A 25,492-nucleotide genomic window follows, 5' to 3' on the forward strand; every position below is an offset into this window, starting at 1 on the left:
AAATATTGCCTCACATATTAATAGCCTTAAAGCTCAGCTACTGTAGCAGATGGATCTCCAGGGTCCTGAGAATTTGAGCAGTTCCGTGCATATCATAGAATAAAAAATAGATTTTAAAACAGTGTTAGTCTCTATCTCTCTCTATAGAGCATAATCCTCTTGTCATTCCTTTGGGTAGTTCAGCATTTTCAGGTAAGAAAAATGTATTTACCTTCTTTCCCATGCAGTGCAATTTGCAGGAACTCAGTCTTTAGTCTCTGCAGAACATTTAGCAAGAAGCCCATGCAGTTATTTAGAAACCTCACAAATCAACAATCTGCAGGATTCCATTAACTCTCTGAAAGGCCCATTCGTGGCAAAGGAGCCAGTGATTTTTAGCTGACAGCACTGTGTTCCCAGTGTCAAATATTTAATTTTAATTCATCCATTTAAAATTCATTATACAACACCTCCAAGCAGCTTGTACTATTGTACCACAAAATCACACTTAGGTTTTAAGCCAGTAATCATTAACATTTAAAAAAATTATTCAGTGAATACATCCTCATAGAACACCTAGTTTTCTTCTTGTATACACAGGTTTTACATCAGTGTAATGGCATAGATTTAATTTTGGTGTTCATCTGTGTAACTGAAAGGAGGATCAGACATACTGTACTTATTATAAGACAGGATTCTTTCATGGTATAAGCACCAATCAGGATATCAAATCATGTTGAAGTGTAAACCCTTGGCATTTGTTTTGCATAATAAATATACAAGTTACTACAAAGTTGTGTGTAGGAAGTTCATCTGAATAGCTGTGCTGAAATACTATTGTAACTGTAGTTTTAGATATATATTTATATAAATCTGGATCAGAATAATGCATGAACCATGATAAACTTCCCTTTATTCTAAATAAGCCCAGTTACTTTTTATCCAGATCTGATTATACCCCAGCTGAGCCCGTAATTTCACTGATTTCATCTCCCACACATCACTCCCCAACTGTCTCTTTGGTACAGTGTCCTGACCATTACAACTCATTGGTATTGATCATCTTTGTCTGCTACTGATACTGGAGTTTTTTTTATCTATTGGTATGGTTTCTTTGTACACTGCAGTTTACCCTTGCAACACAAGATGTAGCAAGTTAATGATCCCTTTTTTGGAGGGACCATGTCTGAGCTCTATTGCAATTAAATGCTTCTTGCTGATTGACTTCTGCCCACTAAGTAGGTGAAGTGCTCCAGATGCTCTAGTCTCCCTTAACACACTCCAGCTCAGCCCTGTTCTGATTTCTTCTATCTGCTTTCTGTCTGACCTGAATACTGAGACAAGAAAACATGGTCTTCTATGTACAGTGACAGGAGTTCTGGTCATTTTGTTTCCATTTTGCATTATTGTCTATTGGCCAATTTTATTTACCCTTTTAATAATCTTAGTGGTTTCCCTAGTTCTTCTATTGGATCTTAAAATCCATCTGTTTTTATGACCAAGAAAGTACCCTTTACAATATAAGCAATGTCAGTTTGTGTCCGTCCCACTCAAGACCCTGGAAGAAGTTATCCTGGTTGTGATGGAATTACTCACAATAGTTAACACTTCACCTGGTGACAAAATTTGTTGGCTAAGACCCCCAGAGCTTTGATCCATAAGTCTTGGCAAAATTTGTGCACTTACAAACCAAGATCTAATCACAAGTGAGAGAATTAGGCACTCTAGTCCCAATTCAACAAAGCATTTAAGCATGTGATTTCCCCACTGGAGAAAGAACTTTAAAGCCAATCAAATCCAGCTCCTCTGAGCTCTCAGAGGAGAAGGACAATGACTAATATGCTTATTATCCTAATCATTGTCCCCCTCAGTTTCCCATTCACCAGTTCCTTAATCTCTACTGAACTTTGGATGGACATTCGGTGTGAAGTGCCTTTGTTTTGTTCAGTTTTTAGAGCACCGTCACATCTTTGAGAGAGGCCATCGAAAAAAGAGCCAGTCTTAACAACAGTGCTCCTTACTTGTCGTCTGACTGTGCCAAACAGCATAGTAGATTTAGCTTGCCTCTGGGGACCATGATGAAACAATTATCTTGTTTTTAAATGGAATTTCAGATCTAGCCATAAAGATGTGTTAAAAAAACCTGCCATTCAAAAATTATACCAGCATCTGTTCATGTGAAAAATGGGACGATCACTTGAGCTCTAAAAGAAAGTACATTTGTAGCGAAGGTACCTGATCCTGCCAGGTGCTGAGTGCCTCCAGAGAGGAGCTGTGCACTCAACTCCTAGTGAGGTTAATGGAAGTTAAGGGCATTTAGTAATTTTAGTCATTGCACTTATCAAAGCCAAAGGACTTGATCCTAAATGGTTATATTTATTTGCATTATGTTCGTGACTAGAGTTCAGGGCTCCCTTGTGCCTACACTTAGGCCTGGTCTACACTGGAGCGTGGGGTGGGGGGGAAAATCGATTTAAGTTATGCAACTTCAACTACGTGAATAACGTAGCTGAAGTCGATGTACTTAGAGCTACTACCGCGGTGTCTTCACTGTGGTGGGTCAACTTCTGATGCTCCCCTGTCGACTTCGCCTGCGCTTCTCGCTCTGGTGGAGTATCGGAGTCGACGGGAGAGTGCTCGGCGGTCTATTTATCATGTCTTCACTAGACGCCATAAATCGACCTCTGCTGATCGATCGCTCCGGAGGTAAGTGTAGACATGCCCTTATAGAGAGTCCCTGGCCTAAACAGCTTGCATTCCACATTAAAAAAACAAACAAACAAACAGACTAAGGGTGGAGAGACAAAAACATCACCCTCTACAGATGGAAAGCTAAGGCCTAGAGGGATTAAATGGCTCATCCGAGGTCACACAGGAAGTCTGTGGCAGATCAACAAACTGAACCAATTGATGATCAAGTTCTTAAATGTTTTGTCCACACAGATTGTAAGATCTTTGGGGCAGCAACCATCTTTTCTTTCTGTGTTTGCACAATGCCTAGCACAACGGGGTCCTGGTCTATGATTGGGAGTTCTAGGCACTACAACCATATTTTAAAAATGAATGCTGTAATGTATCAAACCGGAAGTGTTCTCTTTATTTAATATGTTTGTGTTAAGAGGACTATGTCCAAAGACTATCCTTACGTAACCAGATAATTATGTTTTACATATTTGCCATGCCCTTTTGAACATATTCTGCAAAGGTTTCAAAACGCGCTGCAATTACACTTTTCTACAACATGGTTAACTTGCTTATTATTATGAGGAACAGGTCGCTTGTTTCAGATTATAAATTATCTAAAAGGCAACTCGAAAACATGCAGACGACAGTCTCTAAAATTAGTAGTAAGCATTAGGAGACATTTAGAGTCCTTTCATGCATGACTTGAACGTTTTGTAAGTTGTATAAACAAATCTGTGTACTCAGAGCAAGTGTGGTACAAACCAAAAAGGTGTGGAACTGGTAGAGATAACAGAAATAATTTATAAAAGCTTTCACGTCTCTGAAGTTGAATTTTACTCGGAGAAGTGGCTGCATACAAATAGCATGGGATGAGCGTATCCCATGTTTATCATTTCTCAGTAATATCTATGTCAAATTTTCAAGAAGGATTCTTCCCCAAACTGTTAGATCTGCAACTTCACCCTCTGCTTCAAAAATCAATAGGAGCTCAGTCCTTCTCATGCATTTACACCAGTTTTGAAAGATATGCAGGTCAGATTTTACCCTCAGTTACCCTATTAGCCTTCAATTGGTTTGTGGGGCTGGCAATCAGAGAAACCATCGTTTTTCTTACCAACTGAAAATTGGGAAAAACAAACACAAAATACCCATTTTTATAGTCACTTTCAGTGCAGAACCAGGCTTTCTAAAAATCTGATGCACAGTTTAGAATAGCTTGCCTGCTGGTCTAATTTGTATAATTAGCTCTTAGTGGCGGAGTACTGAAGCAGACTTTGAATTCACTACAGCAGTGATATTTTCACAAGAAATAACTACTTTGAAACATTTTCCTCCAGTATACTAGACACAAGGCAAAGTACTTTTTTTCCAATATTAAGAATTTGCCTCTGTTCCATCTATGTGTAACTATAAAAACATGGCTACTGTGGCCCACAGAAGGGAAATCCGGATTCTGATCATCTTTCTCTGTTACTGAACTATAAGATGGATTCCTGTTATATATTCTGCCAGGATAAATTTGTCCTATCAGTGAATTTTCATAATTTTCAAGTGTAACACAGCACCTCTAGATTGAGGTATTTCTCCTTATGTATGTATGAAGTTCACTATAAAGTCTTCTGAATAGATTGACACCACAGGCAGACTGGCTTCAAAGGTTCATGTATGGCATATTGAGTCAAGAATTACAGTTCCCAGTTTTCCTCAATCTAGTCTATATTACTTTAAAAAAAATCCCTGCCCAGGTAGGTAGCTACCCCAAAGTCTAACACAATTTTCACTGTTGCGAGATAGGAGTGGAGGAAAGATTTGGGAAACCTGAGCAGGTGATGGATCTGCTGCTATGCCTGTTATACAATGAAGAGACCAATTCCCTGGTCTAATTTGGCCTCAACCAACATATTTTAAAGGAATAACATTCCCATGCAGTGTTTGCAAGCCAAACACTGCAGCATCCCAACAGAACCAGCAAGTGAAGCGGACTATAAGCAAAAGTGAAATTTACGGGTCTGTCTTCAATGTTCACCCTCAACCAACTCCAAGGAGTTAACAGCATTAGAACAATTTTTAAAGCTCTTAAAAAAAATTTCAGTTGAATACCTCAGGAAGAGGTAAAACACAGAAGGCAATTTTAAATGGAATTTTAACTGTACGATGCCCTTTTAAAAGAATGCTATGATATTTCATATACATTACTTTTTCATAAAGATTCTTTAGCAGCTTGATAATCGAATGCATTTCCTTACCACCATTTTTTCCTCTGTCACATGCATGCTGGCTTGGCTTACAGTTGCTCTGTAGTGCTGACGCAGTTTTGTCTCCTTATCTAAAAAGTTCAGGGCAATTCTGATTTTTGAACATCTGTCCTGCTTCCTCATCTCCACTTTGTGTGACAAACTAGAAAGAGAGCAATTTTAAGTGCTTCATGTGGTTACGGGGCCTAGGTCACTTTAGAAGCAGTGAAGTGTAATCTATGTACATGTTTGAAGATAAACAGTACTTTGGGATAGGTTTCATGGGGCTCATAGGGGATTTTGTATGACGTTCTTCTGATAAATTGTTTATTAGAAAACTGAAAGTTCAAGGAACCTTCTCCAGTTGCACTTCAGAACATCCTAAAGTGCATGGGAATGGGGAGGGAGAAAGGAGAGGCAGTACAGAGCCCCTCATCTCAAGGTCTTTTAAAACCATTTGTAGAGGCCCACCACCTCCTCCACTCTGTTTTCTAAAAGGTGGCAGGACTTTGCAGACAGACACAAATCTGCCATAGATCAAAGTTGGAGTCTACAAACCTTGTCAAGAGTCCCTTTGAATTTTATTGTAAAAGGACCAGTCCAGGTTCCCAGTCTTATTTCTATGTTCACTTCTTTATTATAAGACTCTGTAAAACCAAAACAGGTTTTGTAGCTGGTTAATTCTCCCAAGACCGATTTAAATCCAACCCAAGGGCAACAACAACTTTTATGGTTCCAATAGATACAACATTGAGAGCTGTGGTGCGTAGGAGTCAGGAAGTTGCTTTCCTCCTTCCCCTTTCCCAAACTGTATACAACAGCAGATTCCAGTGTGTGTTTGCTTTTGGCTGATTAACCTCTTTTCTGAATGGGTCAGCCAAAATCTGTATGCTGTACGGCTACGGATATTTTCTGCGGGACAAAGACATTTGGGATTAAGCCAGGGCCTCAATATGTACTTCTTGTAAATATGATAAACTGTTTATAGATAACACCAAATTTAAAACCAAGACCATCAACAGACTTTTAAACCAATAACTCTTGAAACTGGCGATAAAGTAAAAGGTTTAATAATGAACAAGATGGCAGAAATTTACTTCGGAAATACAAGCTCTGAACATACACAGACAGACTTGGATAAACCGCATCGATTGTTACTAAAAATAAAAAGACAAAGTTTACAAATAGAACAGACTGAGGGTCATTTAAACTCAAAGCTTTTTAGGAGCTAGAACAGGTCCATGTAGTTTATTCAACAGGTATCCAAATGTTTAAAACTTCAAGTACCAACCTATCAATGATGTGTCAAACATCTCTGCATAAATATGACATGTTCATGGAATTAAGTTTCTTGATATCACATGATAAACAATGTAATGAGTGCAATATGATCTGGATAATCTGAATCAGTTTGGGAAAAACCTAGATGTAAACATTAACATGCCAATAGAAGATGTTGTTCCGACTATAGGACTTATCCCTATGCACATCTTGCAGAAATCCACATCTATAAACACACACGCACCCCGAACATGGATTAGTATCAGACACTGCATTACAGTTATATAAAAAGTAGATAGTCTAGTGATTGATATATTCCCTTGCTCATTCACCATGGAATTCTTGGCTCATTCCAAAAATCTAGATTTAAAAAAAAAATCCAATTACAATTAATGTCAAGGGAGTAACCACGCAATAGAGCCAGTGGGTTGGTGCATATATTTTTATCAGCTGGGGAAATCAGTGGTGACATTCTCTGAAAAGGCTTTGCTCATTCAATTTAAAAGTAACTTCAACAGCAGAATGACACCTGCTTCAGCAACTACTACCAGAGGGCCCAGAGGTCTATCAGATATCACTGGTTCAAACTAATGCTTAGCACCAGAAGTTCCTAAATTGTGTCACCAAAAGCTCTGTTTAAAATGATAATTACACCAGTGAAGTCCTGACTATTACAAAGGGCTGATCTACCAGAAACTAATTTGAAGAAGGATTTTCTTGCCCATGTCAATTACATTTTAAGTCAGTCATGAGTTAATAACCATTTAATTATTATATGCTTAAGGCATTCAGTGTTTCATAAGACAAACAAAAATGAAGCCTCTCAAAGAAAGTGTATATTAAATAATCTAGGGTCATACTAGGTCTGTGTGCAACATATTGCTCAAATAAACTCTGACCAGCTACACCACAATATATACCACATTGTATAGAGTCCATACAATATATGTATCTACACTGAAGAAACACTAATAGTAATGCCCCAATCTCTGACTGGAGCTGTGTGCACATCAGCTTGCAGAATCAAGGCCAGGCACTACTCAGAGAAAGGGACAAAACATGGTACTAGAAGTCTATAATTCTGAAGTTCTAATCCCTGCTCTGAAAAGGATTCCCTCCACAGCCTTGAGTAAATCACTTTTCTGCCTGAGTTAACATCTAACATAAATAGGGCTGTCAAACGATTAAAAAAATTAATTGCAGTTTTAATCACACTGTTATCCAATAGAATACCAACTGAAATTAAATATTTTTGTTAAATACTATTTTGTTAATCCTTTTAGTGCAAATATTTGTAATAAAAATATTATAAAGTGACCACTGTGCACTTTGTATTTTGTGTTGTAATTGAAATCAATGTTTGCAAATGTAGAAAAACATCCAAAAATATTAAATAGATTTCAATTAGTATTCTACTGTTTTACAGCGTGATTAAAACTGTGATTAATCGCGTGAGCTAACTGCAATTAATTGACAGCCCTAAACATAATGCCATACTTCACATAGTAAAGTCTTTCTTGGGAACTAGAAGCTGGTAGGAAAGCTTGGATTTCTCCCTTTCTCCTAGAATAAATATTTCATATTTATCTCTGCAGGGCTTTGACATATTAGAATGGACTTGTTACTGGTCAAGGACTAATAGAGCCTATCTTCCAGCAGCGTACTTTTAGGGGAAAATCCATGTTTGGGATATAGGAAACATTTCTATGGGCTGTTTAAAAAAGGATCTCTTAAAACTCCTCAGAGGGGTCTGGAATGTTAAAAATAAGGGATGGATTAGCAGGCTGGGTGCTGGGGAGGTGGTAAAAAATAAGTACATTTTAATCACACTTATCACCTGATTTTTTTTAAATCAGTACATTAACTGTACATCACCACTCTTTCCATTTGAAGCTCTATACATTTTTATACCACGTGGAGTTATTTTAGCAGTCAGTTTTATGTTATTTCCCCCTCCCCCCCCCCAAACATATCTTCATGAATCCAGTAGCCAAATGGCATTCCACTTTCTAAACCATCTTGCAATTTTCCAACTATTTCACTCGAATATAATTTCTCCTTTCCTGGACACACAATGTTTTAAAAGTGTTTTTCTCTATTTCTCTGTAGAAAGAGCATTGGAAAATGTTTTATTTAGAGAGTCATTAATTTCATGGCTGGGTGTGGGGGCAGAAATCAAATAATCGTCAAAAGAAGTTGTATTTGTTCTCTTTAGCACTAGCGTGTTTTAAGACTAACAGGAGTACGGTTTTCAGAGGAAAGGTAAGTTTCATAATCTAAAGGCACGGTGGAAGACATAAATGTGTTTGGATAGGATTTTCAAAACCGCACAGCAGTGGCCTAATTCTGCTCCCATTGAAATAAATGTTAAATTAAATTTCAAAGAGAGCAGGATTGGGTCAGTGCCCAGAGCTTTTGAAAATCCCATCCACTGTGCAATATGGCCCTACTCCACAGACTGTTTAATTCAATTAAGAGACTCCCAGAACTCATGAAGTCCATGAATCAGGCCTTAAAGCCTGTGTTTATAGAAACCTAAACGCTAAAGTTTTGCGGAATTTAAGTTTGGAATTTATGTTCATTGAACATTAAACACTTTTCCCACATTTCTCTAGTGTCTTTCTTTCAATGCTATAATGGAGGAGCTCGGAATTTCACTCAAGCATCAGAAGAAGTTAAAGAAAAGGTCAAGAACTAAAGGGAGATCATTCACAAGTATCCTTACTTGTCATCAGAGGCGGACACTGAGGAAAGAAACCATGGCATAAACAAGAAAAAAAACCTCTTGGAAAACATCAGGAATAAAAAACAAAAAAACTTTGCTGCCTACAAAATTGACTATGGAGGAATTTCTGAAAATAGACATTTAGCTTGTTCTTCAGAAATTGTGTGTGGTTTCTTTTTATCTAGGAAAGGTAATAGCAGTTTAAATGCTCACATAGATGGATATAAGACTAATCGGAAAAGCGTCTCACCATATCTTTTGAAAGGCATTTCTATGCTGACCTGTTTTGCATCTCTGTTCCCTTCCCATACATTGCTGTATGTGCTTTCTAAATAAAGATACAGGGTTGTTTTTTTTTCCAATAATCCAAATGTCCTACATTTTTCTTGTCACTTTCTTACTCATCATAATGTAATCTTATTTTCTTTTTATAAAAATTGCAGTACTGACAATCACAAGCATCTAAAAATCATGAGTCAGGCTCTACAAAACTGAGTGGCTTGAAAATGATTTTATTAAAAAATGAAAGGTTCTTTTTATTTGCCTTCCTGTTGTTGACCTATTAAGGATCATATTTTCAAGCTTTTCTCTGCAACCAGGAGGGCTAGGAATTTTTTTTTTTTAAATGAAAGCTGAGATTCTCTGTCTTTTCTTAAGGCCAGGGCTTTAAGAAAAGATACCAAATATTACAAACCTCCTGAAAAAGTTGAGAGAGTTAGCAGCACAGCCATTGGTACACTGCATTATCCCTCTGGCTTGTGGTACCAAAGAAATTCCTAATTTATAATGCTTCCCCCTTAGAAATTACAGCGAACAATAGACTGTTCATATTATAAAATGGACCACAAAAATATCAAAGCTAAACTACATCTGCTAGAAAATAGAACTGTGCTGATTTTCTGGGTTATCGCTACTTGCTATAAGAGTGACGGGGGGCACCACTTAAAAGACCCTATAATTAAGCAAACAATAGTCTGTCATGGAATACTACCTCTTTTTAGCCTCTTAGTTAGGAAGAAGGGCAGTGACATGTTCAATAGCAGAAATTTTTCCTTAGTTCCTTTGAACTTCAGTAGCATGAAGTATATTCATATTTATTCTAGTGCATTGTCCCTGTGATTAATTCACTTGTTCACAGGGTTTTATCCCCAGGAGTTTAGTTCCAAGATTCTGTTGAAAGGAAAAAATATTTTCAGTAGGTTGAAAGCACAAGCAGTTATGAGTGTAATAATGGCTGCAGGGAGCTGCAGAGTGCACTATTGTTGGTGGCTCCTGGATGGAGCAATTGTGGAGCCATGACTCTACCTCCTGGCAAAGCAAGGAACAGCTGGGGACAGAGCTTGAGACAGCTGTGCAGGGATGCTTCCCTGTAACCTAACTAGGTTCTTGTGTCATGCCAATCACCAATTCCAAGCACCCCCCCCCCCCCCCCCCAGTGCTGATAAAAGTATTAAGTCTTTGAAGCTTCCAAGAAACTTCACTCCCCTCTCCAATTCATCTTAGCCACAAGAGAGCCATGACTGAGAGCCCCACATCTGGAATGCTTTCCTTCATCTCCAGTGTAAATGTGACTCATTTGACAACCACGTATCAGGCCCCAAGTGAAGTCTCTTAACATATATCACAATATCCTGTAAAGCCACAGTTCTTGATGGCCCTGCAGTTTGAAATTTAAGGGACATTCTGCCCTGGCATACATGCATGAAGCTCCTATGGATGCTCAGCAGAGGCGACAACTTGGCTTTCAAATGTGCAATATCCCAGGAAAAGAACAAAAAACTCCTGAGTTATGTAACACTCAGCCTTTCAATCAAACAGAGTTTGATTAACTTTGTGTTTCAGTACACACACTTTGCATCTTTCACTTTCCAGTTTTGGTTTCATACAAACCCTGAAACAAAAGCAAAAAATTCAGCCAAATCACCCCAAAATTTCAACTGTTTGGGTGTGTAACACATACAAAACCAGTTTTATTTATTGCCTCCAAAAGCTACCCCTTCTCAGGGAACAGGTCACAGACCAGAAAAACACTTTTTTGATAATTTTCATATGACTGAAAAATAAGCCAATCAATATCAGCTTTAAAGCCTCCCAGGCTGATATTGTACTGATCATAAATAGGTTATAGTTTTACTGTATAATGAGCCACCACCCACCTGGAAAACATTGCATGGGTAAGTTACATAAAGAGAGGTGGCAGTAAAGAGGCCTGTGTGAAGTTCTTTTTCAAAAAGTTTGCCACCGAATGGACATATTTCCCTTCTATGACCTGATTCGTGAGTGGGAATGAGGGGCAATCACAGGGTGTGACGCTAGCAAAATTGCCACAGGTCTGAAATCCATGGATCCCCAGTCAGCTGTGTAGCAATCCCCACCTCCCCTTTGATCCTCTGCTAGCCATATGAGCCCAAAGCAGCAGAGAATCAGGACACAGCCATCTGTCACAGCTCGTGGTCATGTTCTCTACCCTCTCTGAAGGGGGAGTCAGAAAACACGCAGGAGAGCTATGGCTGCTTCAGTGGAGCGCTAAGGTCTACAGCCGTTCTTTGACATTCTCATGGGGAAGCATACCCCCTGCTGCTACTCACCTTGGGCTTCTGGTCATGTCCACTTCCTCTGCAAATTGCTGAGATAGGCGAAATAGATACATAGAGGTGGGCTGGAGAAGTGCCTGTAATCTTCCTCCCCTTCCCCCATGGGATCTTTTACACTAACTTGCATAGCTAGGAGCAACATGAAGGAAGCAGAGGAGCCTGAGCCTTGAAATGAATAAGTGCCTCTACTAGAGTTGTGTGAATGCTATTAATTATTATGGTCCAGATTCAAAATAGCGACTACTGATTTTAGATGCTGACCTTGAGATGCCTTATCTTCAGAAAGTTCTAAGCAACCACTCCCTGAAAATCAGATCACTTTTAAAGTGATTCAGATTGGACACCAAGAATTTATTCCTCACTTTTGGAAAAACTTGGTGTGTATCATGTTCCACAGTAGCGACAAAGGGCGCCAATCAAGGATCAGGTGTTGTATGAAGAAGTGTATTAAAAACAGTCGCCACCCCCAGAATGCTCACGGGGAGTGTTACAAAGAGCCTTCATTCTTCATTCATTCTTTGATTTAATGTTGCAATAGACTATTTTGTATACCATTAGGATTCCGAGGTCCTTGCAGGTTGTGATTTGTGTCTTTGACATGGTCACACTGACAACCATAACCTTCAGATATTTGAAATTAATACGTTCAAAGTGTTGAGACTTGTGATACTGGACCACTTACTTTAAAATGGATATGATTGGTAGCCTAGGCTTACTAGTTACACAGTTATAGGTTCTCTTTTTTTAAAAGTTGCATACATTTCTATTAATGTTTTAATAGAAACAAAAACAAAAAGATCAGAGGTTTTAATTTAACCATTCCCTTCTGTGTTTGCAGCAAGATGCCAATGTGTAAGAAGAAAAAAAAACTTTTCAGTGTCCAAATTGAATTATGTATCAAATGAAAGACTGTAAAAGAACAAGGGAAATGCAAATTAGATTTTAAAATTTCTTAAGTACAACTTCAGTTTATGAAAACTAAAGAACATAAGAATGGCCATGTTAGATCAGACCAATGGTCCATCTAGCCCATTTGCCTGTCTTCCAACAGTGGCCAATGCCAGTTGCTTCAGAGGGAATGAACAGAATAGGGCAATTATTAAATGGTCCATCTCCTGTCATCCAGTCCCAGCTTCTAGCAGTCAGATGTTTAAGAACACCCAGAGCATGGGGTTGCATCCTGACCATCTTGGCTAATAGCCATTGATGGACCTATCCTCCATGAATTATCTAATTCTTTTTTGAACCAAATTATCCTTTTGGCCTTCACGACATCCCCTGGCAACGAGTTCCACAGGTTGACTGTGTGTTGTCTGAAGAAGCACTTCTGGTTTTTGTTTTAAACCTGCTGCCTAGTAATTTCATTGGATGACCCCTTGTTCATGTGTTATGTGAAGGGATAAATTCTACTTCCTTGTTTACTTTTTTCACATCGTCCGTGATTTTATAGACCTCTATCTTAAGGCCTCTTCCTCAGTCTCTTTTCTAAACTGAACAGTCCCAGTCTTTTAAATCTCTCCTCATATGTTTCATAGCCCTAGTTATTTGTTGCCCTTCTCTGTACTATTTCCAGTTCTAATATATCTTTTTTGAGATGGGGCAACCAGAACTGCAGCCAGCATTCAAGATGTGGGCGTACCATGGATTTATATATCACATATTTTCTGTCTTACTATCAATCCCTTTCCTAATGGTTCCTAACACTGCTAGCTTTTTTGACTGCTGCTGCAGTAACATGTCAGGAAGTTTTTATGACAAGTTCTGATGGCTGCCTAATGTACTATACTTACTGTATAGTAAGTAGTGTATCAGTATGATTTCATAAAGTTATGGACCATTGTTCTTTCCTTTAGAGTATCTGGAAGGGATGTGTATGTTACAGCACAGAATTATCTTTCCTGTTCCATCCCTTTATGGATGGTTTCTTAATGCGATGCTTCAAGCACTCAAGCCAATGCCGTTTCAGTCAGATCTCTTAGAAACCAGTGGATTGGAATGATGTATAATATGAAGCCACAAAACCAGTTTTTGCTGTACAGTCTATTCCAGGTGACATACAGAATGATTTCCCCCGCCCCATTTTTGAACTAGTTAGAGGGAGGGTACAAAATGCATTTTTCAGTAGAGAACAAGGAGGGAAATAGAGTGCTCATGGAATACAGAACTTGCACTCTCATGAGCAGGGCCGGATCTACACCTTGCGTGCCCCTAGGCGCCCCCAGTGGATGGGCAGCTGTGGGGGCCCCAGCTCTGAGCTCTCCCTGCCAGCCGCAGCAGACAGGAGCTGCGAGGGAAGTGGGGGGTGGCACCCACAGCAGCTTGGAACTCCAAACTGCCGTGGGCGTCAGGGGTACCCCGCCAATTTTAACTTTTAGGTGCCCCACCACCACCACAACTGCCCAGCGCCCCAAACAAACAAACCTCCCCCCCTCCACTCCCCAGCACCCCCCCCCCGCAGCAAGACCCACTCTCCACGCCCTACCCCCCTGGCCACACTCACTGACCCCGCCTAGAGGTGACTGCATCCACCAGGCTGAGCGAGCCGGCAGTACGGCAGGGCTGGTCAGGGTCACTCTGGCTCCTCAGGCGTGCCGCCATCAGCCAGGCTGGAGCAGGAACGGGGCCTGCCTAGGAGCAGCTCCCCCAGGACCTCCTTGCCTGGCAGGGCCCCCTGCGTTTGACTGCTGAGCTCTTCCCCTGCCACAGGGGTCTGCTTCGCCTTCCCTGCTGGTAGGAAAGCTCCAGCAGGGCTGCGTGACGCCCTTTCCCTCTCAGCCGGCCTCACCCCCTGCTGGGACCCGGGAACAGCAAATGTTGAATTTTTAGGTGCCCCTAGAATGCTGTGCCCTAGGCACATGCCTGCTGGGCCTAACTGGAAATCCAGCTCTGCTCATGAGACTCCCCTTCCCCACAGAGACTGAACTGACATGGAAACTGTACTCCTCTTGTAACTCCAGATTCCCTGAACCCTACAATTTGCCGAGCCTTTTATGGCCACACACTTCTTACCTAGGTCTTCCTTGTCTGTCACTGTTAATTACCTGAAGATGGGTTAGACCTATGAGTCTGGAACATTTACCATCAGGTATGTTCTTCTCCCCAAGTTCAAGCTCAGGGTGGAGTTACTGCTAGTCACAGTCTTTGCCCACTATGACTTTGTTCTCTATCTCATAGCATAATTGCACACAATGAATTATTCATTTGCAGCTGCAGAATTGAAGCTAGAGAGCCCTGGCTCCCCCTTAATCTCACTCCCCATCTGCTTGTGGGTGCTCCCATCAGCTAGGCCCCTCTGATCTGGTCATAGTTTCTCTAGTTTCACACAAACTTTCACACTAGTTTCTGGTTTCTCTCTCTGAATGGCTAGGATTCTCTTCACTAGCATTTCACTACCATCCTTCCCTCTGATCCCAAGCCTACATCTCTGCGTCCACTTCTGTAACATGCAGCAGCTTTAGGCATGCCTATGGCCTTGAGCCCAAGCAGAATAAAGGTGTAAGGGTGCCAAGACTTTTCCTTTAGTTCTCTCCAATATTTTGTAGAATTCCAGTTAGTTAAAGCTCTGATTAAGCAACATGCACATTTAAATCCCATTGAGACTTAAGCACATGCCTAAATGCTTTGCTGAATCAGGGCCTTAACTTCTGCCCACTTCAGAAGTTACTAGTTAGGCTGCTTACTTTTCACACACACAAGTGTATTTTAGTTTTTAATATCTGCATATATACTATGCAATGTAGTATACAATGTATCTGTTCATTTACCTTGAGCATTAATATAACACTAGTGTATCTTTATAGACATATGTCAAAAACAACACTGGTTGTTTTACGCCATTGACTATTATAAACAAAGTCGTAGCAATGGAAGAACCATTTTCATTAACTCCAAAAATGACACCCACAAACCCAAAGAGGGAGAACATGCATTGTCCTGAGAGATAACAATGTGTCTATCTACAAACTCACAACAACAAATATTATTATGAAAAGGTCAAAACTAACGTCCCAGCAAATAGTGATTTTTTCTTGAATGGCAGAACATTATGCAAATTAAGTTAACTGAAAGATTATCTGTCAGGAAAGCAAATGTTCTTATTAGATGCATATACTCTAATTGTTTATAACAGAGAAATACAGCATTGATGGGTGCTGTTAAACTGCTAAAGTGTTTCATTCCAGCAGCGTCTGTATCTCTATACAATTGCACACCACCGCAGGGGGGGGTATTATAAGGTTTAATTAACATATAACAACTGAGATGCCTGGAAGAAAGACTCTGTAGAAAGTACAAAATATCATACTATATATAAAGATCTCTGGTTTTTATTGTGTACAGAGCCTAGCTCAATAGACCTGTAATTGGGGTGTCTGGGTACTACCACAATACAAGCCATATATAAATGAAAACAAGTCTAGCCAATCACTCTTTCCAAAAATCAAACCAAAAGAACAAAGCTATGACTGACACTCTGTTCAGTTGCCCCATGTCTTTTTAGTACAAATAACTCCCTCTAACAAAGACTCCAATTCACCTTTTCAGTCTTCCCCCTTCATCCCAGCCACCCTCCCCATCAGCATACATCAGTTACATCAGCATACAGTCTAAGGAAGAAACTTTCCAGCACTCACAAGGAAGGAAAATGTATATTTTTCTTTATAGCAGTCTGCTTTATCATTGCTATTTCTTATACTGAACTTTAAGAGTTGTCAACTGAAATAAAAAGCGTCAAAGCGAAGTTCAGGAGTTCCTTTTGGACAGAGGATCAGTTTAACATCTTTTAAGCCCTTTGTCAGGGGACTGCATTTTACAGGAGAGCTATAAATCTGTAATCCCATGTGCCATTTATTGATTGGTATACTTGTCCCTTAATTGTGAGACTGGCAGTAGTCAGGATTCCTCAATGATCAGAATTACTACTATTTAGCTACCGTCACCTGCAGCCCTAAAATGACAGGGAATTTCTGACTAGCTGATCAGTTTGAAAAGATGTACATTTTTTGCTTGCTGATATGTATCAAATAGAATTTCCATTTGAAGCTAAAATTATGCTTCTGTTAGCCTGTCCCCACTTCCATCTGTAACACCACTACCTTTGAAATAGAAGTTATATGATTAATACGATCAGATTCTCAGCTTCCCCCTTGTAGTTCTAAATACCACTGATTAGGAGGAGCAAAGTCAAAATAGTTCAGATTAAAGGGTTGAAGGCAAATGTTTGGAGAACTCACATCCCTCTGCTCTGAGGATGGGCTCATATAGCACAGGACTCTTCTGGGTTGGTGACACAAAGTAATCATCAAATGACTGAATGAAGCTCAGCACAACTGGAGTCTGGAAGGCTAGTATGCTGCTGATTTGGCCACGTTGAAATTTCCAACACAACCAAATTGTCTCATTTGGGACTAGAGTTGCAGAGAGCCTGAAATCCTCTATTGGCTCAGCTAATAATGGGTACTGCTGAACTGGGTACTCTCTACATAACATATATAGGGCAGGATTTACACCCAGCAGTAGTGTTTGGGGGCCAGCTAGCCCATGGAGGTCTTACCAGACAAGTCAGAGACACAAAAAAGTCAAACTCCACTAGCTGCCTCTCCTTCAGTCTCTGGTTGGTCTGAAAAAGAGATCAAAGAAAAGCACCTGAATACAGCAAAGAACAGAGCAGAGAGGAGGGGGAAGTGCCATATCTCTGACCCCACTGAAGGAACCTTCCAAAGGGAAAGTAGATGGCAATTCCTTTCAAGCTGCTTGCTCATCTGCATACATGGTCAGGCCACCTGGACAGAGGAGCAGCTGGTAGGAGTGGGCTGTTAGGCCAAACTCCAGCATATGTTGACCCAGTCACAACAGACTGGGGTGGAGAGGCTGTTAGTGTTTTGAAGGACATTATAGGTGCTTTGAAAGAGGGGGCTGAGCATGACAAAGAGGGCATTTCAAACGAAACACAGAATCTCCCTTTGAATTTTTCTTGGGAGCCCACTTAGCATTGTTCCATTTTTGGTAGCTCTGCTGTTGAAGTGCTACAGGTCTGTAATACTGAATTAACCCATTTGTTTCAAAGGGAATGTTTATAGTGGGAGGCTTAGGGAGGGGAAGGAGAGGGAGAAAACTAGCTAGCCACCTAAAAATGTTGTCCATCAACTGTATGCCTTCCGTAATGTTCACCACCCTCCAGAGTGGCGAGTTCGTCAGGAGCAGCTGGCACCGCCATACAGCCCTTTGTTTAATATCCAAAGCGAAAGTTAACAAAGTGCTGATTTCAGAATCTCTCTAGAATGCTTAAGAATGAGCTATATACAAAACAAACCGATACACAACAGTGCTTTGGGCGCCCAAACTGTGCGGAGCATGTGGACAGTTACCTGTCAGGAGAACGTATAACCTTTTGCACACAGACAGTGCCCCAATTTCACCCTGCTAAAACTAGCGTGTACAATCCCTTTTAATGCTGTGGAGACAAAGGCCACATCGATTCAGCTGAGCCAGTGTAAGATCACAAGTGCCGATGCAGCTGCGCCACTGTAAGATTGCTCGTGTAGCCGCTCTGTGCAGACGGGAAAGAGCTCTCCCATTGACCTAATAAACCGCCTCCATAAGTGACGGTAGCTGTGCACATTATCACTTATGCCAGCGAAACTTCTGTCGCTCACCACCCACACCCGTGAGCAACAAGTTTTGCCAACATAAGTGATAAAGTAGACATGGCCAAAGAAATACAGAGTAAACATGATAAGTAGAGCTGGGCAAAATATTTTTCATAAGCCACACACACACACACACCCCCCACACACACACAGAGCAAAAAAAATGCAGATTGGACAACACAGACATTTTGTGAATGTGTGTCAGTTTTGCAAATTGTTCTAGCCCAAAAGCCTTGAAAAAAAAAAATCCACCTCCTCCCCAAAATAAATCAGGTATTTAATTTCAACATGGTTGAACTGAAATGCTTTTTAAAAAAAACTTTATTTTGGTTCAAAACAGCTTTTAGTTTCACGATTTCCTTTAATTTTCAAAATCAAAATGGAGACATTTCAATTGTTAAAACAGCTTTAGTTCAACCCAGAATAATTAAAAACAAATATTTTTTGATTTGCCAAAAATTTCAACAACAAAAATTGTTTTAATTCAGCCTGAAACAAGTTTTTTGTTTTTTCAATTTTTGGAACTTCCGGTGAACTGAACCAGTTATTCACACGGCTATCGCTAAGGAGGTGGGCGGGGAGGGGGAATGGTCAGCTCTTGAGGCAGGCAGCATGCCCACAAGTTTCATACCAAGCCACAGAGCACTCTCAAAAACCCAACCAGAGCACACAGGTGCCAGCCACCACCAAGTGCTATACTATGTATTTTCCTAATGATTCATAATTACAGAAACACCTGGACTAAATTAACTGTGCTGCTCCACTGCAAAAATATTTACCAGCCCTCCGCATTTCTCTGGTGGTTCAGGCTAAAGTGACATTTAAAAAGATATTTTTAATTTTTAGACATTATGTATTACACACCTGTGTTTCTTTACCCAGTAATATAAGGTCTTCAGCCAAGATTTTCAGAAACGGCGAGTCGTTCTGGGAGCTGAGAAAACCTTAAATTAACCTGATTTTTCAGAAAGTGCTGAGCAGCTGCCTTCTGAAAATCAGACCCCTTGAAAGGTATCTCAAGCTGAACACCCAAATATTGAGGCACTCCACTCATTAACCATTTCAGGAAATCTGGCTTTTTTGTTTTTCACTAGTCAGTGGGCCAGATTTGCAACTGCATGACTTTACACTGGGTGCAGCTAAAGAAAGTGGTGGTTGAAAGGTGGCTTTAAGTTACCTTTCTGGCTATTCCAATCTTGGGGCAGCTGAGGGCAGGAACAGTACAGGTATTATTTATAGCAGCCTATGGGATGCTGTTAATGAAGCTGGCTACAGCACTTCCAAAAAGGAGTACTGCACTGGCTGGGAATAAGGTAGATGGCTGTGTTGACCAATATATGCTAGGCTAATATATATCACAATAGAAACATGTATTACTCAGTCACACCACATATATTAATATGAATTAAGCATACAGTATCAATGGAACATATTGCATATATCTTTCAAGCAGTTACATGGCCTGAATTGGCCTATGTCTTTTTGTAATCCTGTTCATTTATGCTAAGTATCCCAGAACACTTTGTAAAGCTGAAGTCAGCTTTGGCATTAGAAAAATAGGAAACTTGTTGAAGGTAAAATACATTAATGCTCTGCCCTGGTGCAAGCTGGGGAGGTACCTTCACAGACTAGTACCTAGAACGCTAGCATTCAAAATAAAGATGACAACAAGCTAAGGGTGAACTGGTGGGTTGGATTTTAGTGATGTGTAAAGAGTTTTGTAACTTATAAAATCCTATAAATACTCCTAGCAGAACTGTGTAACTTTGGAAGCACACCTTTTGAGTAAGGTGAATTTAACAACATTGCGCCAGACGGCTCCCCAGAAACCAGTATCATATTGAAACTTTTTGCCTGTACTAGATTATCATTGACTTTTAGCAATCAACTTGACTGATATTGATTACTTAGTCTCAAGTATACTTCATGATGAACCAAAGTGTGGTCAAGCAACTGGTTATACAATTTACCAATAGTGGTGTATTCAGTCCCACCCTCTGCTGGCTCAGCATACCCCTGACTCATCCCTATATGGGAGTGGGAATGAAAGTGGCACAGAAGTAGCTAAACCCAAGGTTTCCCCTCTATTGGGAGAATCCTCATCTGCACCTCGAGTAGCTGTTTTCCTGCTTCTGGCAGAGAATCTGACTAAAACCCTCAAAAGGGGCAACAGCAGGCCATTAAGGGTCTACTGTTGTCCTGCTCACTTACAGTGAGCAGGACATGTCCATCAAGGGACAGAATGTGCTTGTCCTTGTGTGGTGTGCAAAGATGGAGCAGGCCACAACAGGTCTTCCATGCAGAGGGCAAGCACAACTGCAGTCTCTGCAGTGATCCGAGTATAGGGATTGTTGCTTGCTAGCACCTCAAGGTGTACTAGCCACCTTAAAAGAGGCAATGAGGGGTATGGAGGAGGCTGCACTGCAGCGGTGCAACCAAATAAATAAAGCTGGAGAGACGAACTAGAAAGGAGAATAAATGAGCCCTGTGACCACAATGAATAGGCTATCGATGGAACAGCGAGAAGTTTGTGTTGGGTAATTACACATGTTGGATCATGGCTCTGTCCCTGTCCACATCAGCCTATGCAATTGGGTTGCTGGAAAAGGAAGAACATGCTGGGGTGGTGGGTGAGTTCCCACTGCATACCAGGGACTTAGAGGGAAATCTGGGAGAAATATCTCCCCAGAGGTAGGGCAGAGCAGCTGTGCCCCATCCCAATGCAGGCTTGTACCTAAATGATACAATCTGGTCTAATTTTAAAAAAGGGGGTGAGAACCAAGAGAAACAAGACTAGTTCTGAACATGGCCGTTTCCCAAACAAGCACTCTGCCAAAAGCCACAGGTATACAACACTTAAGCAGCCAAACATGTGACTAAAGCCTGCAGCGACAGTTCTGTGTCTCTAATGCCTCCATCCAAAAGTGCATTTGAGCATCTGCTATGTATGCGGGTCTTTTGTTATTAATAGCCCCTAAATATTTAAGCAGGCAGGAATCTTCACCTTGAAGAGCTTACAAAAGGAGAATCACTGAAGACCAGGAACGCACTAAGAACAAGGATCCTGCTGAGCACTGTAAGAGAACAGGTATGGGGCATTTACAAGGTTATCAAGTCTGCCCTCTACTTCCTTTTACTGGCCAATAAGATCCGGCCTGGTGAGTTGCTGTTAAGTGAGGTAAATAATCCAAATTACTTGATTAATTGTTAGCTGACAATTTAGCTTCTCTTTAAGGTTCTGCCCAAACTAGGTAGCAGAGTTTGCTAGCTACAGCTTGTCACGGACTCACAGATTGTGACCACTCTTGGCCCTGTGCAGTCCATTGGGGGATGCCCCTTTCAGTGGGACTGTCCTTTTCCCGGGGGGTCCATTCTCTCTCAGGGGTTAAGCCCCTCCATCTCCTGGAGCCACACCTCTCTGAGCCTTAACACACCTGTCTCTCCCTCAGGGAGTCCACTTGCTCTGGACCACCAGGGCCTCCACTCCCCAAAGGGGATGATGCCACCCTGTTCTCTAGACCAGAGTGACACTCAGCCAGCGTAAAACAGGAGGGTTTATTGAGCGTTGAACACAGCACAGGAAACTCTCAGGGCCTCAGGCCTGGCCTCCCTCAGCACAGCACATTCAAATCTCTCCCGCATCCAGGTGGGCTCTGCCCACTCCCTCTCCAGCCCAGAGCCCTGCTGCTTCCCAGCTTGGCATCTGACATCACCAGCCCCAAGCTCCCTCCTCCTCCCTCCCCTGTCCATTGTCTTCTCTCCACGTAAACAGGGTCATAAACAGGGTCCTCTAGCTGGAACTGGGGGTCCTCGCAGCCCATTGTTTCCCCACCGGCCAGAACTGGCTATGACTCCCGAGTTGGGCCTCCGGGTCACCAGGCCATTGGCTAGGGTCCCACATTCCCTCACCAGTCCTCTGGAACAACGAACTCCCTCTCTCATCACCTTGTTAAACTGGTAACCCCCAGAGAAACAGAGTCCCACTCCCTCTGCATGTAAACCATAGGAAAACCAAGGGGAAAAAACCCATAAGAAACAAGGAAACCAGGAATCTCCCCCACTTCGTCACACACCTATATTCAAAAACTGCTGTAAAGCTTAATACAGCCAGGCCTTTTCTTGATATCAGTTTTTCTACACAGACATAGTTAGCAAACTTGCACCACTGTGTTGTTTATAATTGTTCTAGGTGCTGTGGGCCACCCCTTGCAAGTCTATAGCATGGTTTCAGCTAACTCTGTGCAACTGCAAGCCATGTTGCAAATAAGATGAGTTGTAAAAATATTCGAAAATGCTTCCAAACATTTTTCCAGTGCACCCCAAGAGCCAACATGTGGTCAGAATCTGACTCCAGAAGTGTCCATCAGCATTTCCATTTTCAGAGATATTTAAGCACCTAAAGGTGCAGATAGATGCCTATTAAGATTGTTTAAAGCTTATTTTAATAGAGACCTGCCAACGTGCTTTCAACAATCTCACCAGGGAAAGGCCTACAAAAATGTGACCCTTTGTTTCCTCGCTCCTTTTCCACTTTTTGGCATCATGAGAAAGCAAAATAAATAAATTAAAAAAGACTCAAAACCCTTCTTACCCCAAAACACTTTACTTTAGAAAAGAGGTTCCCTGTGTAACCTCCTGCCTGTTCCTGGCAAAACTAACTCTCCTAAAGCAGGGGAAAAGCAAGAGAAAAAGTAAAATTAAAGGAAGACACTGCACAAGCACAGAATTCAAGAAGTTGTCCACTTCAATTTGCCATCACATTCTGTCAGCCTATTATTTTGATACAGATACATCAGATTTTTCCTGTAAATAAGATCTCTGAATTTAAATTAATTATACTTTATTCTAATCTATTTTCAACTTCTGTAGAGCCTGTCATGTTTAATTCTTCTGACTGTGTCCCTGATACAGATGGTGCCTGTGGACGCTATCCATACACGGCCCTATATTTCCTTTTGATTGTCTTACTGTTGAGCACTCCAAAGGGAACTTGTTGCATACACAAGCACCTCCCAAAACTCTCCATAGCGAGGTCAGGACTCACCAGTGCGGCACCTCCTGCTGGTCATCTAGGAATTCGCTCCTTTCCAGCCTCGGAGCGCCCTCTGCTGGCCAGTGTCTCATCTGCCTCAGGCCCCCGTGTCCCTTTACTTCGGGGTTCTACCCCAGCAATACCCACACACTCTGAGTCTCCCCTCCCAGGGGAACCCCCAGCCCTTTAAGCCCACCTTGCCTCAGTGGCTACTGCCAGTCATTATCTAGCCCCCTTTCCCTGGGGCAGACTGGAGTGTAATGGCCACTCATCACTGGCAAGGAGGTTGGACCAGCTGCCTCTGCCTATCCCCAGGCTACACCGCTGCAGCCCCAGTACCTCGTTAGGCCTTGCACAAGGCCTCAGCCTGGGGAGTTGCTTATTGCTCCCCAGCTCCTCTTGCCCTTTTCCCCCATCAAGCACTGCTCTGCTTCAGGTACCTTGCTCCCAGGCAGCTAGCCCTTCCCACTCCAGGGCTAGAGTGAAACTTTTCTGTCTCCTGGCCCCACAGCCCTTTTACCCAGGCCAGATGTGGCCTGATTAAGCCAGCCACACCTAGGGCCAACTACCTCGCTAGCCTCCCTCAGCTGCTCTTAAACCCTTTTACCTTGGAGTGGGGCAGCGGCCCCACTACACATTCATTGCAGGTTTCAGTGAGATATTAATATTTCTCTTTCAGTTCAGAACTACTGTGTCACCAGATGACTCAACCCCCACCTGAAGAAGTTCTTTTCCTTTTTCAAATGGGACACAACCACATTATTTTTTTAAAAAATCATGTATGTTATCTCAGTTTATTTAGATAGAAAGAATTTTAACATTTCATTAATTTTTCATTTGGTCTCCTTATACACTCAACTCAGCCTGGACAAGGATTTGTTTAGAGCACACTCTTTTTAGCCAGTTACATGCCAAGAGATAACATCTTATATTCTTCAAGAAGGCTGTAGCTTTTATTAAACAATTGTTATTCTAATCTAAAGACCATTTCTTAGCACAGCAAGGAGAGACTGCCGTCACTTTCAGCCAGCCACTACCAGCTCTGCCCCAGCCAGTCCAGGACCCTGCACCCAAGATGGAGGATGACCTTTGCAGCCACTTGCTGCTTCCTTACATAATGGCAGCTGTCTCATGCCAAATTTATGATCCATACACTGGATGTTCTAGTGTTCATTGCATCCTCCATTGAAAGAGATCTTTTAAAGATGTGACCCTAAATATCAGAGGTGTGGCAGGAAAATTGGCTACTTTAAAAATTAAACATCAAGTAATATTTTGACAAAATTACCTTTAACATCAATTGCTTTTCAGAAGGCCAGAATGTTTTCAGTTTACTAATTGCTAGAATAATCATTTTCTATAGACTACAACTTTTGTTCTAAATTAAGAGAGAGACTTTACATCCAAAAGAACTATGTTTTTAGTGATTAATCTCCCTAATCACAGTGCTGCAGTACTGTTAATCTAGCATTTTATTAACCTAACAAATCCCTGTAATCTATTTCATTCAATCAGATTACACATTCCTTCAGATTAGTGGTCAGTATAGAACTCAGAGATGGGGCTCTTTCATTGGCGGGGAAGAGGAGGTGGAGCGAGGGGCTGCATCCTAAATGTGTAGCTGTAAAAGCTGTGCCTTCTGTTTATTTTAGGTGTTGAGTAGATTGCTAAATGTTTTCAACAGGAAAGCCATAGTATCGTATAGAATGCATGCATAGTACACTGCATTGCAGGAAAAACATTTTACTGGGAAGCGGCGGGTGGCAGAGGCAAGAGCGGAAAAAGAAAACACCAAGAATCATGTGCATTTGAATTGGGTTCACTTTCTTGTAAGCCACGGCTACAGACGCTACCTGCAGCCTAACCAAGAAAAATATGTGTCTCTGCTGATGAGTTTTCCTCACCTCTGAAAGACAAACACCTTCCAAATAGAAAATGCAGCAAATTTGTCGAAAAGAAAAAGCTCTGGATGATATATCTCACCGAACAATAGTCTAAAGACAAACTCAGCTGTTTTTAACAAGCAGGGTAGTAAGTCTTTTATTGGCTTCCAGTTTTGGTATGCAATTTTGTTTGCTTTGCATGACAGCCAACATATTGTAAATGCTGACAATGGAAGAGTATAAATGAATAACACATTAGCAATTGCTGCTATGACCCCCTGCACCCAATTATAGCACTACGCAGTGCTTTACATCTCAGTTTCACTCGCAATATTTCCTCTAGAAAGGAAAATCCGTATTTTGCAATGTAAACAACTATTTTTCTGTCTATCACATAGAAGTTAAGCGGTTCAAAGCTCACAGAATGAATTT

At 41.3% G+C, this 25,492-nt stretch overlaps 1 protein-coding gene across 6 annotated transcripts in view; it reads left to right on the top strand.

The window, feature by feature from the left end:
- The window catches only part of GRIK1 (glutamate ionotropic receptor kainate type subunit 1), a 230,669-nt gene extending 221,400 nt beyond the window's left edge, over positions 1-9,269 (top strand). For 4 of the 6 annotated variants that reach the window (XM_073362533.1, XM_073362552.1, XM_073362573.1 and 1 more), the window contains one exon: positions 8,795-9,269. In XM_073362533.1, the coding sequence (XP_073218634.1) occupies positions 8,795-8,947 (153 nt within the window). In that variant the 3' untranslated portion in view covers positions 8,948-9,269. The remainder of the gene's footprint in view (positions 1-8,794) is intronic. The other 2 variants (XM_073362544.1, XM_073362562.1) reach the window with 1 other exon arrangement.
- The last annotated feature ends 16,223 nt before the right edge of the window (positions 9,270-25,492 follow it).

This window comes from Lepidochelys kempii, chromosome 1, assembly GCF_965140265.1.
Source record: "Lepidochelys kempii isolate rLepKem1 chromosome 1, rLepKem1.hap2, whole genome shotgun sequence".
Lineage (NCBI taxonomy): Eukaryota > Metazoa > Chordata > Testudines > Cheloniidae > Lepidochelys > Lepidochelys kempii.